The following is a 20,014-nucleotide window of genomic DNA, read 5'->3' as shown; positions in this document are numbered from 1 at the left end:
AGTGACAAATGTCAGCATGTACAGTGCAGCGAGCATTTTAGTTTATAGGCAGAAAAAGTCATTTTGGTATATGTTAAATAATAAATAATTATGTTATTTGAAACATAAACAGTACTTGCCTGCAGGGAAGGCGTTATTCATGTACATGCAGATACATGGTACTGCAGTTGTAATAAGAACTTGGGGTCCTGTATGCTTTGTTTCTGTGAAAGTTGGACCTGTGATCACGCTGAATGTTGTTTGTTGAGTGGTTAATGGTTTGGAGGTAAACGTTGTTTCAATGAGCTGTGTGGTGCGACTTGCAGCTGTTGTACTTGTAGTAGCTGATGCCATCTCTGATGTTTGTGGTGGTATTATTATAGTGGATTTTGGTGATACAGTAGTTTCTGTGCCTGGGCTTTGTATTGTAGAAAGACTATGTGTTACTGTTGTGCCAGGTTTTACAGTTGTGCTCTCTGTGACGGTTGTGCTTGATACAGAAGTTGTTGAAGGCACAATATTGGTTGTTGTTGTGGGACTCTCTGTCGATTTGCTAACAGTTGATTCTGTGCCTGGACTTGGTGTTGTAGAACCAGTGGGAGGTTTTACAGTTGTGCTCTCTGTGATGCTTGTGCTTGATACAGGAGTTGTTGAAGACACAATCTTGGTTGTAGATGTGGGAATCTCTGTCGATTTGCTACCAGTTGATTCTGTGCCTGGACTTGGTGTTGTAGAACCAGTGCCAGGTTTTACAGTTGTGCTCTCTGTGACGGTTGTGCTTGATACAGGAGTTGTTGAAGGAAGCTCTGATGTTAAAGTTTCTGCTGTAGTAGTAATTGCTTGTGAAGTTGTTGTTGCACATTCATTGCTCTTTGTGATGTTACAACAAAATACCCTTATCTCATAATTGAAACATGGTACTCCTGTCTGGTCTGAATTCTTACATAACAGACCGATAGAGGGATTACATGTAATCTTTTGATGCAGATTTTCCAAAGACACATCTTCAAAAGCAGTTGCCCTACACTCAATTCCCACAGGTTCCTTACAGGAAATGTTGCCTGATGTCCAAAGAGCAACAATAGATTCAATATCCTCTCCAGTTTTAGAATCATTAGGATATTGGCTGTCAAGCCAATGTGACCACTTGCAATCTCCACAGTTAGGTTTTGCAGTACTCTCAGTGGTGCTTTTGGTTGTCATAGGAGACTGTGAAGAACTTGTTATAGTTGTAAGAGTTTCAATTGTGATTATAGAAGTCAGTGCTGTTGTAGAAGGTGGTGCTGTTTTGGTTGACATTTCTTGCGACACTGTAGCAGTGATCACTGTTGAAATTTCGGCAGGTTTTAGGGTTGTATGTTCTGTAGTTGGTCTGGAAGCTTGTGTTTCTGTTGTCATTGTGGGTTGTGTGGTAGAGCCACTTGTTTGTTTTGGTATTGGTTTTGTTGGTGTTACAGGAGGTGTTGAAGACACAATCTTGGTTGTAGTTGTGGGACTCTCTGTCGATTTGCTACCAGTTGATTCTGTGCCTGGACTTGGTGTTGTAGAACCAGTGGGAGGTTTTACAGTTGTGCTCTCTGTGATGCTTGTGCTTGATACAGGAGTTGTTGAAGACACAATCTTGGTTGTAGATGTGGGAATCTCTGTCGATTTGCTACCAGTTGATTCTGTGCCTGGACTTGGTGTTGTAGAACCAGTGGAAGGTTTTACAGTTGTGCTCTCTGTGATGCTTGTGCTTGATACAGGAGTTGTTGAAGACACAATCTTGGTTGTAGATGTGGGAATCTCTGTCGATTTGCTACCAGTTGACTCTGTGCCTGGACTTGGTGTTGTAGAACCAGTGGGAGGTTTTACAGTTGTGCTCTCTGTGATGCTTGTGCTTGATACAGGAGTTGTTGAAGACACAATCTTGGTTGTAGATGTGGGAATCTCTGTCGATTTGCTACCAGTTGATTCTGTGCCTGGACTTGGTGTTGTAGAACCAGTGGGAGGTTTTACAGTTGTGCTCTCTGTGATGCTTGTGCTTGATACAGGAGTTGTTGAAGACACAATCTTGGTTGTAGATGTGGGAATCTCTGTCGATTTGCTAACAGTTGATCCTGTGCCTGGACTTGGTGTTGTAGAACCAGTGGGAGGTTTTACAGTTGTGCTCTCTGTGATGCTTGTGCTTGATACAGGATTTGTTGAAGACACAATCTTGGTTGTAGATGTGGGAATCTCTGTCCATTTGCTACCAGTTGATTCTGTGCCTGGACTTGGTGTTGTAGAACCAGTGGGAGGTTTTACAGTTGTGCTCTCTGTGATGCTTGTGCTTGATACAGGAGTTGTTGAAGACACAATCTTGGTTGTAGATGTGGGAAACTCTGTCGATTTGCTAACAGTTGATTCTGTGCCTGGACTTGGTGTTGTAGAACCAGTGGGAGGTTTTACAGTTGTGCTCTCTGTGATGCTTGTGCTTGATACAGGAGTTGTTGAAGACACAATCTTGGTTGTAGATGTGGGAATCTCTGTAGATTTGCTACCAGTTGATTCTGTGCCTGGACTTGGTGTTGTAGAACCAGTGGGAGGTTTTACAGTTGTGCTCTCTGTGATGCTTGTGCTTGATACAGGAGTTGTTGAAGACACAATCTTGGTTGTAGATGTGGGAATCTCTGTCGATTTGCTACCAGTTGATTCTGTGCCTGGACTTGGTGTTGTAGAACCAGTGGGAGGTTTTACAGTTGTGCTCTCTGTGATGCTTGTGCTTGATACAGGAGTTGTTGAAGACACAATCTTGGTTGTAGATGTGGGAATCTCTGTCAATTTGCTACCAGTTGATTCTGTGCCTGGACTTGGTGTTGTAGAACCAGTGGGAGGTTTTACAGTTGTGCTCTCTGTGATGCTTGTGCTTGATACAGGAGTTGTTGAAGACACAATCTTGGTTGTAGATGTGGGAATCTCTGTCGATTTGCTACCAGTTGATTCTGTGCCTGGACTTGGTGTTGTAGAACCAGTGGGAGGTTTTACAGTTGTGCTCTCTGTGATGCTTGTGCTTGATACAGGAGTTGTTGAAGACACAATCTTGGTTGTAGATGTGGGAATCTCTGTCGATTTGCTACCAGTTGATTCTGTGCCTGGACTTGGTGTTGTAGAACCAGTGGGAGGTTTTACAGTTGTGCTCTCTGTGATGCTTGTGCTTGATACAGGAGTTGTTGAAGACACAATCTTGGTTGTAGATGTGGGAATCTCTGTCAATTTGCTAACAGTTGATTCTGAGCTTGGAATTTGTGTTGTAGAACCAGTGGGAGGTTTTACAGTTGTGCTCTCTGTGATGCTTGTGCTTGATACAGGATTTGTTGAAGACACAATCTTGGTTGTAGATGTGGGAATCTCTGTCCATTTGCTACCAGTTGATTCTGTGCCTGGACTTGGTGTTGTAGAACCAGTGGGAGGTTTTACAGTTGTGCTCTCTGTGATGCTTGTGCTTGATACAGGAGTTGTTGAAGACACAATCTTGGTTGTAGATGTGGGAAACTCTGTCGATTTGCTAACAGTTGATTCTGTGCCTGGACTTGGTGTTGTAGAACCAGTGGGAGGTTTTACAGTTGTGCTCTCTGTGATGCTTGTGCTTGATACAGGACTTGTTGAAGACACAATCTTGGTTGTAGATGTGGGAATCTCTGTAGATTTGCTACCAGTTGATTCTGTGCCTGGACTTGGTGTTGTAGAACCAGTGGGAGGTTTTACAGTTGTGCTCTCTGTGATGCTTGTGCTTGATACAGGAGTTGTTGAAGACACAATCTTGGTTGTAGATGTGGGAATCTCTGTCGATTTGCTACCAGTTGATTCTGTGCCTGGACTTGGTGTTGTAGAACCAGTGGGAGGTTTTACAGTTGTGCTCTCTGTGATGCTTGTGCTTGATACAGGAGTTGTTGAAGACACAATCTTGGTTGTAGATGTGGGAATCTCTGTCGATTTGCTAACAGTTGATTCTGTGCCTGGACTTGGTGTTGTAGAACCAGTGGGAGGTTTTACAGTTGTGCTCTCTGTGATGCTTGTGCTTGATACAGGATTTGTTGAAGACACAATCTTGGTTGTAGATGTGGGAATCTCTGTCCATTTGCTACCAGTTGATTCTGTGCCTGGACTTGGTGTTGTAGAACCAGTGGGAGGTTTTACAGTTGTGCTCTCTGTGATGCTTGTGCTTGATACAGGAGTTGTTGAAGACACAATCTTGGTTGTAGATGTGGGAAACTCTGTCGATTTGCTAACAGTTGATTCTGTGCCTGGACTTGGTGTTGTAGAACCAGTGGGAGGTTTTACAGTTGTGCTCTCTGTGATGCTTGTGCTTGATAAAGGAGTTGTTGAAGACACAATCTTGGTTGTAGATGTGGGAATCTCTGTCGATTTGCTACCAGTTGATTCTGTGCCTGGACTTGGTGTTGTAGAACCAGTGGGAGGTTTTACAGTTGTGCTCTCTGTGATGCTTGTGCTTGATACAGGAGTTGTTGAAGACACAATCTTGGTTGTAGATGTGGGAATCTCTGTCGATTTGCTACCAGTTGATTCTGTGCCTGGACTTGGTGTTGTAGAACCAGTGGGAGGTTTTACAGTTGTGCTCTCTGTGATGCTTGTGCTTGATACAGGAGTTGTTGAAGACACAATCTTGGTTGTAGATGTGGGAATCTCTGTCCATTTGCTAACAGTTGATTCTGTGCCTGGACTTGGTGTTGTAGAACCAGTGGGAGGTTTTACAGTTGTGCTCTCTGTGATGCTTGTGCTTGATACAGGAGTTGTTGAAGACACAATCTTGGTTGTAGATGTGGGAATCTCTGTCCATTTGCTAACAGTTGATTCTGTGCCTGGACTTGGTGTTGTAGAACCAGTGGGAGGTTTTACAGTTGTGCTCTCTGTGATGCTTGTGCTTGATACAGGAGTTGTTGAAGACACAATCTTGGTTGTAGATGTGGGAATCTCTGTCCATTTGCTAACAGTTGATTCTGTGCCTGGACTTGGTGTTGTAGAACCAGTGGGAGGTTTTACAGTTGTGCTCTCTGTGATGCTTGTGCTTGATACAGGATTTGTTGAAGACACAATCTTGGTTGTAGATGTGGGAATCTCTGTCCATTTGCTAACAGTTGATTCTGTGCCTGGACTTAGTGTTGTAGAACCAGTGGGAGGTTTTACAGTTGTGCTCTCTGTGATGCTTGTGCTTGATACAGGAGTTGTTGAAGACACAATCTTGGTTGTAGATGTGGGAATCTCTGTCGATTTGCTACCAGTTGATTCTGTGCCTGGACTTGGTGTTGTAGAACCAGTGGGAGGTTTTACAGTTGTGCTCTCTGTGATGCTTGTGCTTGATACAGGAGTTGTTGAAGACACAATCTTGGTTGTAGATGTGGGAATCTCTGTCGATTTGCTAACAGTTGATTCTGTGCCTGGACTTGGTGTTGTAGAACCAGTGGGAGGTTTTACAGTTGTGCTCTCTGTGATGCTTGTGCTTGATACAGGAGTTGTTGAAGACACAATCTTGGTTGTAGATGTGGGAATCTCTGTCGATTTGCTAACAGTTGATTCTGTGCCTGGACTTGGTGTTGTAGAATCAGTGGGAGGTTTTACAGTTGTGCTCTCTGTGATGCTTGTGCTTGATACAGGAGTTGTTGAAGACACAATCTTGGTTGTAGATGTGGGAATCTCTGTCGATTTGCTACCAGTTGATTCTGTGCCTGGACTTGGTGTTGTAGAACCAGTGGGAGGTTTTACAGTTGTGCCCTCTGTGATGCTTGTGCTTGATACAGGAGTTGTTGAAGACACAATCTTGGTTGTAGATGTGGGAATCTCTGTCGATTTGCTACCAGTTGATTTTGTGCCTGGACTTGGTGTTGTAGAACCAGTGGGAGGTTTTACAGTTGTGCTCTCTGTGATGCTTGTGCTTGATACAGGAGTTGTTGAAGACACAATCTTGGTTGTAGATGTGGGAATCTCTGTCGATTTGCTACCAGTTGATTCTGTGCCTGGACTTGGTGTTGTAGAACCAGTGGGAGGTTTTACAGTTGTGCTCTCTGTGATGCTTGTGCTTGATACAGGAGTTGTTGAAGACACAATCTTGGTTGTAGATGTGGGAATCTCTGTCGATTTGCTAACAGTTGATTCTGTGCCTGGACTTGGTGTTGTAGAACCAGTGGGAGGTTTTACAGTTGTGCTCTCTGTGATGCTTGTGCTTGATAAAGGAGTTGTTGAAGACACAATCTTGGTTGTAGATGTGGGAATCTCTGTCGATTTGCTACCAGTTGATTCTGTGCCTGGACTTGGTGTTGTAGAACCAGTGGGAGGTTTTACAGTTGTGCTCTCTGTGATGCTTGTGCTTGATACAGGAGTTGTTGAAGACACAATCTTGGTTGTAGATGTGGGAATCTCTGTCGATTTGCTACCAGTTGATTCTGTGCCTGGACTTGGTGTTGTAGAACCAGTGGGAGGTTTTACAGTTGTGCTCTCTGTGATGCTTGTGCTTGATACAGGAGTTGTTGAAGACACAATCTTGGTTGTAGATGTGGGAATCTCTGTCGATTTGCTAACAGTTGATTCTGTGCCTGGACTTGGTGTTGTAGAACCAGTGGGAGGTTTTACAGTTGTGCTCTCTGTGATGCTTGTGCTTGATACAGGAGTTGTTGAAGACACAATCTTGGTTGTAGATGTGGGAATCTCTGTCGATTTGCTAACAGTTGATTTTTTGCCTGGTCTTTGTGTTGTAGAAACAGTGCCAGGTTTTACAGTTGTGCTCTCTGTGATGCTCGTGCTTGATACGGGAGTTATTGAAGGAAGCTCTGTAGCAGTGATCACTGTTGAACTTTCGGCAGGTTTTAGGGTTGTATGTTCTGTAGTTGGTCTGGAAGCTTGTGTTTCCGTTGTCATTGTGGGTTCTGTGGTAGAGCCACTTGTTTGTTTTAGTATTGGTTTTGTTGGTGTTACAGGAGTTGTTGACAAAATCTTGCTTGTAGTTGTGGGAATCTCTGTCATTTATGCAAACGCATATTAAGTGAGTAACATTTTAATTAGAATTTTGAGCTCAAAGTTACTAGAGTGAAACATGTAAATGCAAATTTAGGATTACAATGCCCTTTTGAGTATTTAATTTTAATATTGACAGCTTAACCTCCATACAACGCCACCTAACTCCACTACTTTCTCTAATATAACACCTCTGGCATTACAGTTCTGTGTTCGCAACACGGATGTAACAGGTAATCAGCATTCTAATGCACTTTGGCTGAGGTGTGTTTAGAGATGTAACAGAATAAAATGTTACCTCAGGCTCCTTGAGAGCTAAAAAAAAAAAGTTTAACTTTGCAATTTTGAAAAATATCCTACCCCCAACATTGGTATCACTGGTTTTAATAATGTTAAAACCAATTTCTAATGAATTTTTAATGCAGAAAGCAATGGTGTACTTACCAGGTGTTGTGAATGTGAATGTTGTGGGTGTAATTGTAGTAGTGACACAGTTAAGCATGCTCCTCTCAATAGTTCCATTGATCCCACATGTAGCATTAATACATGTACCATCTCCATCATGTGTGTAATATATTGTATTTCCCTTCATGTATTCTTTTCCATCATACATACATTTGCAAGCTAAATCAAGAAGATGTTACCAGTAATTAAATGAGTGAGTATATTTTAGGTAATGGCTAGGTAAATTGCAAGGTAATGAATTTACTGCCTCATGTTATTTGCTGACCTGTTTCGTTGTAGAAACATGAAGGACTGTCTGACACACATTTGCTAAAAGAGAATGATCAAATTCTGTAAAATTTCAAAAATAATACACCATACTGCTAGCTTGATTGTCTTTAAAAGCATGGGGACATTGTGACTGATGCTTCTAAATGATTCATGATGCAGTGCCTGTTATATCAGATGCATATTCCCACAGTGTCTGTTTTGAATCTCAGTCTATCTTACCACAACTATAAACAGCTACTTTATATAAAGGTGCTGAAATTTGATTCTGTAATATACCATGATTGGCAGTTTTCTTCTGAAGGAATAGTATCTCCCATGTTGTAATGAATGTTTTCTACATAGCAGCCACACTGATCTCTTTGAACACACTTCATTGTTTTCTCCTCCAGGTATGGCCTGTCTGATGGGCACTGGGGAAAACATCCTACAAAATAAAGTGTCAACAAAGAAAAAGATTACTAGCTCAATGTTTAGCTACACTACACATCAAAACTCTACTAACGTCTGGGAAGGTGAGTGAGGCTTGGATAACAATAAAAAAGAGAAAGGCTCTTAAATAACTTTAAAGAATGTGTTGGTAAATGACCATAATGACAAGTTATTAGCAGTCTAAATAATATTAGTACTGTATTTTCAACACATAGAATTTTATGTCTAATTCCTTTGAAATGTATTAGAGAAAAATTACTGAGAAAAAAACATAAGTGAGATATGCATAGCAACCTGCAAACCTGCAATACAAAATGCACTGAAGTTTTAGCCAAGACCACTTACCCTCTAAAGGATGAATTTTATTGAAGCAGACTCCTGAGGGGTTCTCACAAGTCTTCATGCAGGATTGTCCACAAGGTTTATAGTGCCACTCACATCCTTCAGGTGAATTGTAGTAGTCACAAAACAAAGCTGTAGGAAAAGTCCAAGTCAGTCTATGACTTGTCAAGTGGAATTACAGTATTGTAAAAATATTTTTAAAATAAACATAAAGTAAAAAAAAAAAACATACATAAATTTCATCTTCATTCAGTGTAAGTTAAAAAAGTATTCCTCACAGGTCAATTTCTCACATGTACATTTCCTAAGTGAAGTTAAATAAGATGGTAAACATAAATCCATAAAAAAGTGTAGAAGAACACTGTACTTGCATTTAATGCAAAATAATGTGTGAATGTGAGGGTTGATTAAGCTATTGGTTTTGTCAGGGCTGGCTCTAATGTCTCTCCTACTGCCACCTCTGGAGGCTGTCGAGTCAGCACCAGACAAAATGAGCGCAATCAGCAATGATCCATCACACCTGTCGTTCTCTCTCTCTCGTCACTTATTAGTTTTTCTGCATTGTTTTGTGTTCTATTTTCTCCCGATTGTTCACGGTTGTGTTTAACTGAGTTCCCCACGTAGTTTTGTGTTGGTGTTTTTGACACTGTGCGTGTGTTTGTTTTACTCTCGTGCACCTTTACTTAGTGTGTCAGTTCGAGCCGGCACTCTCAGGTTACATATGCGGTGAGTATGTCACCATACCCACTGCGCCACAGGTTTCTGTACTGTATTTCAACTCACGGCAAATATTTGGACTCCTCCACATTATACAGGCTCCTTGTTGACTGCATGCGGCTGCATAGGCTGCCACAGCTGTGCAGAAGCACTCACAGTCTCCACCAGTGTCACACGCACACGTGTCTTTCACACACGCATCATAATATTGAGTATGATCCACCTGTAGGCAGAAATTGAAAGCACAATAACTCAAGTCAGTGGTCCACAGTGATGGCTTAGTTACTTTGAAAACGTAATCCAATTACTGATTACTCCTTTAAAAAGTAACAGTTAAATTACATATGTCTTGATTTTAAAAGTAACTACATTAGATTACGAGTTACTTTAGTAGTTACATTCAGCACTAAAATTAGTTTTTCCAATACTAACTTTATTGGAAGTGCATTGTTAACAGTAACAATGTATCTCCTGACATTAAGTTTGTGTTGCTGCACGGTATTATTTGTAAATGTATTTGTAAACGTAATACAAGCGAACTATTCAGTCAGACAGCTATTTGTTGTGAAACGAAATACCATGAGCTAAAGCACAGGGTAGACTCAAACGACAAGAGTTTACAACTTCATCTTCAACCTTTTCAGCCCTGGTGTGAATGTGATCCTCACACGTCCCTGGATTCACCAGTTACAACAGACACACTAGAAAAAAATCTTGTTTCTTATTTTATGTCACCGTTAACTACACGGGGTTGACACGAACTTAAATAGGTGTAACGTTGCATAAGCAACGGAGAGAGGAGACGGACACAAACGCTGAGGAGAGCGAGATTTAATAAAGGGAATACAAAATTCAGGGTCGAGGAGGAATGCATGGGTCAGATCGTCTAGGGAGTCCGAACATGAAACATAGAGCGACATACTGAACACTGGGAAACGAAACACGGGTAAACTCAGAACGGCGGAACAAACAGGTAATACAGGGCAGCAGACGAGAAATACTCACAACGGGAATACAACGCACGAAGCCAAAGCACAAAGCACAAACAAAACCACGGATAACTAGACTAGGGGAATACTGGGACTTAAATACAATGACATTTAACGAGGGACAGGTGACAGTGATAACACGGGGCGTGGTAACAAACAAGGAATCACGAAGACAAACGAGCGGGGCGGGATTAACGGGCAAGGAATAACAGAAAACACGAGGAACAGACATTGGAGTGACAGCGGGGAGAGGGGGGCGTAGCCCTACGTGACAATAGGTAGATAGATGGGCCTATTATCACAAGAGCTTGTGGTTAGATCTGACAGTGTTCAACGCTGTAGCGAATGGCAGTAACTTTGTTTTACCGCAAAATATGAAAACGATTGAAACCATTAATAACCCAATTAAATCCACCCAATTAAAAATGTACGATCTGGTAAATGTAGTGGTAAATGTACGATGTGGTAAATGTAGTGGTAAATGTACGATCTGGTAAATGTAGTGGTAAATGTACGATGTGGTAAATGTAGTGGTAAATGTACGATCTGGTAAATGTAGTGGTAAATGTATGCTCTTCTGACTTGTCCGCGGTGTAGCACTAGGTCCTGCTTCTCGTCCCGCTTAGCAGTAAATGAATAACATGAATGAAGAACGTTCGTATGATTGAAACGCTATTTGGCCTCTATGAAGGTTCTGGGCGGAAACTGCTGGCCACTGTCATTGAAATAGCCAATTTCAGAAGTGCTCTGTTTGCTAATTTAGTCCATCCATCCATCCATCCATTATCTGAACCGCTTAATCCCGCTAGTCGGGGTCACGGGGGGGCTGGAGCCAATCCCAGCATCTCCGGGCGAAGGCAGGGTACACCATGGGCAGGTCGCCAGTCCACCGCATGGCCAACACACACGCACACACTCACACCTACGGGCAATTTAGAGTGAACAATCAACCTAACACGCATGTCTTTGGACTGTGGGAGGAAACCGGAGTACCCGGAGGAAACCCACGCAGGCACAGGGAGAACATGCAAACTCCACACAGAGCAGCCCAGACCGAGAATCGAACCCAGACCGCCTTGCTGTGAGGCGACAGTGCTAACCACCACACCACCAAACAAAAAACTCATCGGATCTACACGATTCACGTAGGTCACCCTTTTCAACTTCAAAACGGCGAATTTCGCCGAAAGGTGACAGATTTTCATGCCTGCTGATTGGTTGATTTTTTATTTCACCGCTGAGGTTTTTTTCCAGCACAAGTACGAAAAGTGGATTTGAAAGCCGATTTATAGGAAAAATACAAATTATTGGTGAAGCGTTATTAACATATATTACATATAATAGATAAAGCATCCTTTTTAAGATCAATTAACCTTCAGAGAAGGCGTTGAAGTCCCAGACGGTTCGCCAATGGTATAGTGTTAATTCACCACATATTACCATTATATTACCTGTTTTTTGCCGCCTTTCTTCCTCCACTTTTCTCCTTTTACTACCCTGGGCACCAGAGGACTTCTGCCTTTTTGACGTCTTTACGAGGAGATGTCACTCACTCTGTGGTGTCTTTTTCCCCACACAGAGAAACAGTAACGAGGTGCGCAGAGCGTGCGGGGGAGGGCGGGTTGGCACGCGGGTGATAGGTGTCGTGTGTTGTTATTGTAAGAATTATTAATTTGACTAATATTATTAAACAATTAAATTATGATTATGTGGACTTTGCTTGTTTTCACATTTATTAATTGTTCATTTGTAAAAAAAAAAAAAAAAAAAAACCACATGCACGCGAGCGCCCCCCTGGACAGACAGCGCCCCTAGCATTTGTCTATGTCGCCTAATGAAAGGGCCGGCCCTGTGTATGTAATATACTTTATAGTAAAAAGCAAAACAACTGAACTGAGTCTCTCAGAAGGGAGACTATTTAATGCTTGATCTGCATATTATATATATATATATATATATATATTAAAAGTCCTAGGGTTAGGGTTAGATTAAAAGATTAAAAGTCCTCACCAGGATTTTGCTCAAGCTTGCTAGATTTTCTAATTAGCAATCCAGGTAAAATTTGTGGAATCAACACAATCCAGGAAGCCTGAGCAAAATCCTGGTGAGGACTTTTATTCGCAGCACCTGGAATTGACAGCACTAATATATATATATATATATATATATATATATATATATATATGTCTATTAATCATCCTCAACACATTATTGGTTACTCACTAAGGAGTGACAGTCCTTAAAGACATCACTCTTGATAATGCTGCACTGTTTGATGGCCCAGGCCTGACGGTGTGGTCTCATATCACAGGAGCTGCTGACACTGTTGGCTTTCGGGCATGTCGGAAAAACTCTCCAGCTGTTACCAAACTCGAGCTGTTCCACCACCTCCTCACCACTGCGAGTCACAAAGTCATTTTTTCCATTTCCATCATAGTTTCCACACAAGCCGCATACATTGCCCTGTCATTGGGGAAAAAGTGGTAGGGAAACAGGGAGTAAATGTGACTGAATGAGTAATTATTCTCGGATTAACAGAATAAGCAACTAACAAAAAACACTGTTTCACAACACTCCATTCACAAACAATAACAGAAGGAATCAGGTGAAGAGGAAAATACTTCTAACAAGGATGGGCATGGCAGTATGTGTGGAAGGAACATAAACTGAAAGCATATAGAGATATATTGACAAAGGAAACAAGAATGTATGTGGGATGGGGCATGGCACTATGAGAACAGGTCTGAATGTGTTGTCTTTATGATTACCTTAAAAGACGGACTTAATTTGATCATTACACTTGTCTTCTTATCCCAGAAAAGAACCAGACCGTTTTTTGCCTCAATTACCAAATATATCCCCACATAGTGGGTATGATAAGGGATTTCTGAATCATTTTGATAATTGACCACTTTAATATCCTCATCTGACAGATGCAACTCTTGGTTCTATAAATAAAATGAAGGAAAAGTACAAGAGAAGTTTAAACAGCTGACAAGTTAGTAGACAATGATTCTGCAAGTTTTCAGTTTTTTTTCCAGTTTTGGAAGAACTCACACTGCCCCTTTAATGCACTTTAATACTGGAGAACTGCCTTCTAATAACCAAGAGGCCATTGTATGAGCTCCTTACCCCCAGATAGAGTTTAATAGATTTGGAACAGGTGGTCCCAGTGGTGCCACAGGGGACATTCTCTGTGATGATGCGGAATGAACCCTTAAGGCTGCTGCCACAGTAGTCCTGCCAAGATAAAACACTGTCACACAGGATAGTTTTGATATGGAAGACATGGCAAAATTAATCAGCTGAAGCAAACAGGATCCATTTTACACCTTATCAAGCAAGCTTTCAGTTTCACTCAGGTGTATCATTGTCACATAAATAATTAATGTCATTAACATCAGTGGTGTTCATTGTACCAGAACTCGTGTACTTGACCGAAAAGTCCCAACTAAGCACCAGCAAGGAGGATGGTAGCCAGGAAGACCAGCCAGTCCATGTACTGTATGTCAAAAGCCATCCGATTTTGTCAGGGCTGGCCCCAGGGCGGCTCCTCCAGTTGCCACCAGGAGGAGCCCACGAGTCAGACCACAGGCTAATCAGCGATGATGGCATTCACCTGTCATCCTGTGTTTTTAAGGACGACAGGCGCAGTGCCTCATTGCTGAGTTGTCTGCTTCATGTCGTCAACCTCACGCCATTTCCCTGTTGTCTCTGCTCAGTGTCTCGCCACCCTGCCTCTTGCTCGTTTCAGTTTTGTTTTGTTTGTTTCTCTGTCCATTCGAGTTCTTACCTCCTGTGCCGCTCCCTGGCCTCTCTCAAGTTTTCCTCCCGCTGTTATTCTTCCTGTCCGTTTGGTTTTGGTTTTTGGGAAGGGTTTTTTGTTTCCTCGCGGCGTTTGCCAGCTAGCCAGCTACCTCCCCTGGCGTCCTTGGTTTTCTGTTTGGTTTTCTGTTTGTTCTCTACGCGTTGAGTATTCCGCGATTGTTTTCTGTCTTCCCCCGTTACACGCGTTGAGTATTCCGCGATTGTTTTCTGTTCTCCCCCTTTTTACGCATTGAGTTTCTCGTACTAGACACGTACTAGAACAGCTACAAAATGTTACGGTGGCCCTGCAGAACGTTAGCCAACCACCAACTGCTCCTGTTAGCCCGCCGCTTGCTGTGCCCTCAGCCACACACGCTCACTATGAGCCTGCTCTACCTTCGCCTGCACGCTTCACAGGCGGATCCGGTGAATGTCGTGGTTTTTTGCTGCAATGTGCCCTGATATTTGAACAGCAGCCGTTGAGGTTCATCATCTATCTGCTACCCCTTGGAAATATATTTCGCATGTTTACCATTGATTTCCACTGCTATGCGAATGACACCCAGCTCTACATAGCCAGTAAACCTAGCTCTCCATTCCCTCCCTCATCTCTCTCCAATTGTCTGTCTGAAATAAAAACCTGGTTCTCCTCTAATGTTCTTAAACTAAACTCTGATAAAACAGAAATATTGCTCTGCGGTACAAAATGCACACTTTCCAAAGTTCACAGTTCCTCTATCCTGATTGACAGCTCCATAGTCTCCCCCTCACCACAGGTTAAGAGTCTGGGTGTCATCTTAGACAGCACTCTTTCATTTCACTCCCACATTAGCAATATAACCCGAGCTGCGTACTTTCATCTCCGCAACATCAATCGTCTTCGTCCCTCCCTCACCCCACACACTGCCTCGATTCTTGTTCACAGCCTCGTTACCTCCCGTATTGATTATTGCAACTCTCTCCTTTATGGCCTTCCTCAAAAGTCCCTCAATAAACTTCAACTGGTTCAGAATGCAGCTGCTCATATTATCTTTAGAACGCCCTCATCTCACCACATCTCACCTATCCTCAAACAGCTCCACTGGCTACCGGTTAGATTCAGAATACATTTTAAAATCCTCCTATATATGTTCAAGGCACTCCACAATCTGGCTCCACCATATCTCTCAAACCTCCTCACTATCACATCTTCCTCCCGCTCCCTCAGATCCTCCTCCTCCACTCATCTATCTGTGCCACCTGTTCGTCTAAGTACCATGGGGTGCAGAGCTTTCAGCCGCTCTGCTCCCAAACTCTGGAACACTCTCCCGCCAGAAATCCGCAATATAGATTCACTCCCTCTTTTCAAAACACGACTTAAAACTCACCTGTTCAATATCGCTTACTCCCAATGACCTTTTTGTCTGTTTCTTCTGTTTATGTATGTGTTTGTTTTGTTACTGTATGTGTTGCATGTTTTCTAATTTCCTGGAAAGTGTCCTTGGGTGTCCTGAAAGGCGCTTGAAATAAAATGTATTATTATTATTATTATTATTATTATTATTATTATTATAGCCCTGCCTAAGCTCCCCTCGGCTGGCCACAAGTGCTGTGCTGACAGGCGTTGCCTTCCGGCCCTGTCTTTTCGTCCTGGACAACGGGTGTGGCTGTGGGCCAGGGACCTGCCGGTTCGTGGTGGGACCCTGAAGCTGGCACCGCGTTTTCTGGGCCCCTTTAAGGTCGAGCAGCGTGTCAATCCGGTGTCTTACCGCCTGTCCCTTCCTTTGTCCCTCCGGGTGCACCCTGTGTTCCACGCCTCGCAGCTTCAGCCAGTTCTGTGCCGTCTTCCCCGTGCCGCGACGCCGCCTGCCCCCCGTACAGTCGGTGGGGGTCCTGCCTATGCCGTCCGTCGGTTGTTGGACGTCCGTCGGGTTCGCGGCCGGGAGCAGTTCTTGGTTGATTGGCAAGGGTGTGGTCCTGCTGACCGCTCCTGGGTTCCGGCCAGCCGGGTCCTGGACCAGACCCTGATCCGGAACTTCCGCCGTGACAGGGCTGTCGCCTTGGGCCCGCAGGGTCTCGGGCCTAGAGGGGAGGGCTCTGTCAGGGCTGGCCCCAGGGCGGCTCCTCCAGTTGCCACCAGGAGGAGCCCACGAGTCAGACCACAGGCTAATCAGCGATGATGGCATTCACCTGTCATCCTGTGTTTTTAAGGACGACAGGCGCAGTGCCTCATTGCTGAGTTGTCTGCTTCATGTCGTCAACCTCACGCCATTTCCCTGTTGTCTCTGCTCGGTGTCTTGCCACCCTGCCTCTTGCTCGTTTCAGTTTTGTTTGTTTCTCTGTCCATTCGAGTTCTTACCTCCTGCGCCGCTCCCTGGCCTCTCTCAAGTTTTCCTCCCGCTGTTATTCTTCCTGTCCGTTTGGTTTTGGTTTTTGGGAAGGGTTTTTTGTTTCCTCGCGGCATTTGCCAGCTAGCCAGCTACCTCCCCTGGCGTCCTTGGTTTTCTTTTTGGTTTTCTGTTTGTTCTCTACGTGTTGAGTATTCCGCGATTGTTTTCTGTTCTCTCCCTTTTTACGCATCGAGTTTCTCCGCGATTACTTTCAGTTTCACCCTCCATGTCAGCACTGAGTACCCAGTGCGCCGAGTCTTTGTTCCCTCGCGCTTGTGTGATTATTCAGTGTACGGACGAGGCGCTTGGGTTCGCCATCATAAAACATCCGCGAGAGTTTCCGTCCCCTACATCTCCCGTTCTGACAGTTTTAGGTTTTGGAATTGTTATTTATCTTGTCATCTGTGTATTTTCGTCATGATAATACATGATTTGTGTTGTGCACCACTCCTTCGCTGCCCCTCCCCTGCCACTGTGACAATGGTTTTAATTTGAACTAAAATGCATTCCTTTTCAATGGGCATATATGCAGCTTAAACAGGTAGTCTAGTGCTCCCTAATTTTTCAACATTTATATGTTCAAACAACTTTATAGCCTTTATAAAAATGTTTTTTGGGGAGGTGAGGTAGTGCACTAAATGCCCTGTGCAACCTAAGTTTTTGTCCTTAATAGCATTTATTCCCTTACATTACTTTTACTTTAATATTTTAAGTAGTTTTGAAACCAGTACTTTTGACACCTTTGTATTTGACTAAGTGAGAAAGTTATACTATCAAGTATAATATTTTTATGATCGTCTAGCTTGTTGAGGAAAAACAATTAAGAATGAAATAATAATCAAAAGTTACCTGGACCAACATGTATTCACAGTCTCCATTGAAAGTGTATCTCCTACCATCGAAACTCGTAATGTGACCATCACCATATATAGAGCAAGCACCAGAACATTCATTATCTGTGCAGTCCCACTTCCGGTTTTTGCAAGTGCTGGAAAGTTCATACCACAATTTCGAGTTACGCTTGTTTTAAATGTCAAAATATAATCAGAAATGCTGTTGAGTTCACATTCAGCAAATGCATTAGCAGATAATGTAGGTTTAACATATCATATAATGACCACGTATATACACAAGATTATCATTAACAGCATCCTGTCTGTGTCACTAAATGAACTAGCTCACCATGTGTTGCAGTCAGATTTAACAGTTTCTTTTGGTTGGTAGAAGCCTCCATTATAAACACAAGGACAGTCCTCTTCTTTCACACACCCTCCTTGTCCATCAGCCAGCAGACCATTTGGACACACACACCCTGATATACAGTGTGAGCTCACCTGTGGCCCACACCATAGAGGGAAAGCTTTAGAAGATCTTACAGTCATGTAAAGATATGTCCATAATATTGTCAATGTTGGCTCAATATCAAACTATTATAACACATCTAGCAATGAACTCACAACTGACAAGAGGGCAAGACAATTGACAAGATATTGGTCAGAACCATAGCAATTATTCTGGAACCACATTCTTAGCTTTTCTTTCAATGTAGCTCACATTTTATGACATGAAGAAGCCTGCTCTGCACACATTACCCAACGTAGTGAAATTAACATGTTATACCAGAGCTATATACACCAAAACACAACAAGACTGAAGACTTGTTAGACAATTTAATAAATAGTGTAAACAAAGTTATGATATTAAGAAAACACTGAATAGAGGTTTGAAGCACCAGGTTTGTCTCACACACTTATTACTGTGGAAACGTAGCTTCAAAAGCTTTTTCTTTCTGGTATAAGTGCTGTCATATTACGATCAGTTGTTATCCATATATTGATAAGTTGATCTATTGCTCCATCCACACCTCCACCTATTCTCCACATCCACTCCTCCACCTTTATCTGGTGACTTACACATTGGTCAGGTCCCTGTGTTTTGCAGCTTCTCTGGCACTCTGCTCCACTCTCTCCAGGTTCAGCATTTGAGCAGTTGAAGTAGAACATAGGATCTGTGCAAGCTAACAACAAAAAACATTATACACAATGTATTTAGTGTGAAATACACTAATTGCATTAAAGACAAAATCCATTCATATAAGGGCGTACTCACACTAGGGTCTGTGATCCGGGCCCGGGCACGGTTCCCTGCCGAAGCACGGTTCGTTTGACTAGTGTGATCGCTCCGAACCGTGCCCGGGCCCGGCCCAGTATATCGTGCCCGGGCCCGCTTGAAGAGGTCGGCCAGGGCACGATTTGCGTGGACTCGGGCACGGTTCGCTTCTAGTGTGAGTGCTATCCGTGCCCGAGCCCGCTTGGTGCCTCATATGATTGGTTCATTTTGCCGGAACTCAAACATGACGTCAGTGATGCGACGCTCACGTTAAACAGTCATGGCGGCAAATGACAAATGATCGATAAATCTGTGCTTGCACCGTGTTTCTGCACTCCCAAAACGACTCCAAAAATACAATAAAAAGAGAATTGGGAACTCCATAGTTTTGTGCGAGCGCGCTTTTTTTCCAAATAAAGTCGCGCTGTGTAAGCGTGCTTGGGCCGGTTTGATAAAGGCAGTGTGAGTGCAGGCCAGAGGGGGAATGGGGAGGGGGGATAACCGGGCCCCAGCACGTAATGAGCAAACCGTGCCTAGTGTGAGTACGCCCTAAATCTACATAAGAAAATATGGACTTATGCTCACTAGGAACTTGCTGCTGTCCAATGCAGTGGAGCTCGCCATGATTGCAAGTGCTGTGATAAAGCAAAATAAGTCACATAATCTAACAAAGTTGAAAAATCGTATTTGAATGAATGTTTATTTACATTGATTACAGTGATACAGGGATTATTTTATTAATAGATGACTTCCGGAAGTGAGTTACGGTATTGAGATAAATATGACAAAGTGATGAATAGGCCTACTTTAAGTTGCTATGGATAAGAGCATCTGCTAAATGCTCTTAATGTAAATGCAAATGAACACAGATGACCCAATTAGAGAATAGAGAGCCACAGGTTAAATTAATGTTCATACCATGTAGCCCCGTCCTTGACGATGACATTCATGGGAGCCACAACCTCATCGTTGAAGTAACAGGGGCAGTTGGAGGAGTCAACACACTTGCCCTGATCCGTGAGGTAGGTGCCTTCAACACAACTGCAACCATCCAGTGGTGTGTAAGTCACCTGACAGCTATGGTCCTGGCCACTGAGAGAGCGGCAGGTCCTACAACTGCTCAGGCTATAGGAGTACTCCATACTGCTTGGACAATCCTTGGAGAATGAACCTTCACAATGGGAGACAAACTTGCTTTAACAGTGAGAATTTCAGGTTTTTGTGAAGAGAAATTGCTACTTTGAGTGTAGACTTGTTTATTTATAGCAAATGAAAATATTTAATTACTGCTAGCACTGCTCTATTGTAGAATCCAATGTAAACTACCAGTGAAAAGTTTGGACACAGCTGACTGAATGTGTCATGTTACAGCCCCTGACTCCTTCCCTCGGGTGTGCACAAGTGTCTGGATTCGTTTGTCTATGTATATGTATATGTACTATATGTATATTTATATATGTATATTGTATATTTATATATACTATATGTATATTTACTTCCGTGTGTGTCTTATAGGGTGTGTGTATGTCAGTTTTATTTGAATCCCTTGCC

General features: G+C 43.0%; 1 protein-coding gene across 9 annotated transcripts in view; it reads right to left on the bottom strand.

Annotated features, from left to right (window-relative positions):
* Positions 1-20,014, bottom strand: part of LOC143492558 (uncharacterized) — a 69,426-nt gene that overhangs the window by 18,657 nt on the left and 30,755 nt on the right. For all 9 annotated transcript variants that reach the window (XM_076990893.1, XM_076990895.1, XM_076990894.1 and 6 more), the window contains 14 exons: positions 19,382-19,634; positions 19,049-19,098; positions 18,268-18,371; positions 17,537-17,688; positions 17,204-17,342; positions 13,311-13,418; positions 12,947-13,126; positions 12,402-12,641; positions 9,256-9,412; positions 8,476-8,604; positions 7,978-8,125; positions 7,697-7,740; positions 7,411-7,590; positions 120-6,968 (listed from right to left, as the gene is read on the bottom strand). In XM_076990893.1, coding sequence (XP_076847008.1) covers positions 120-6,968; positions 7,411-7,590; positions 7,697-7,740; positions 7,978-8,125; positions 8,476-8,604; positions 9,256-9,412; positions 12,402-12,641; positions 12,947-13,126; positions 13,311-13,418; positions 17,204-17,342; positions 17,537-17,688; positions 18,268-18,371; positions 19,049-19,098; positions 19,382-19,634 — 8,733 coding nt within the window. The remainder of the gene's footprint in view (positions 1-119; positions 6,969-7,410; positions 7,591-7,696; positions 7,741-7,977; positions 8,126-8,475; positions 8,605-9,255; positions 9,413-12,401; positions 12,642-12,946; positions 13,127-13,310; positions 13,419-17,203; positions 17,343-17,536; positions 17,689-18,267; positions 18,372-19,048; positions 19,099-19,381; positions 19,635-20,014) is intronic.

Source organism: Brachyhypopomus gauderio, unplaced genomic scaffold (genome assembly GCF_052324685.1).
Source record: "Brachyhypopomus gauderio isolate BG-103 unplaced genomic scaffold, BGAUD_0.2 sc79, whole genome shotgun sequence".
Taxonomy (NCBI): Eukaryota; Metazoa; Chordata; class Actinopteri; order Gymnotiformes; family Hypopomidae; genus Brachyhypopomus; species Brachyhypopomus gauderio.
Note: the sequence above shows the minus strand (reverse complement) of the source record. Positions and strands in the feature narration are given on the sequence as shown.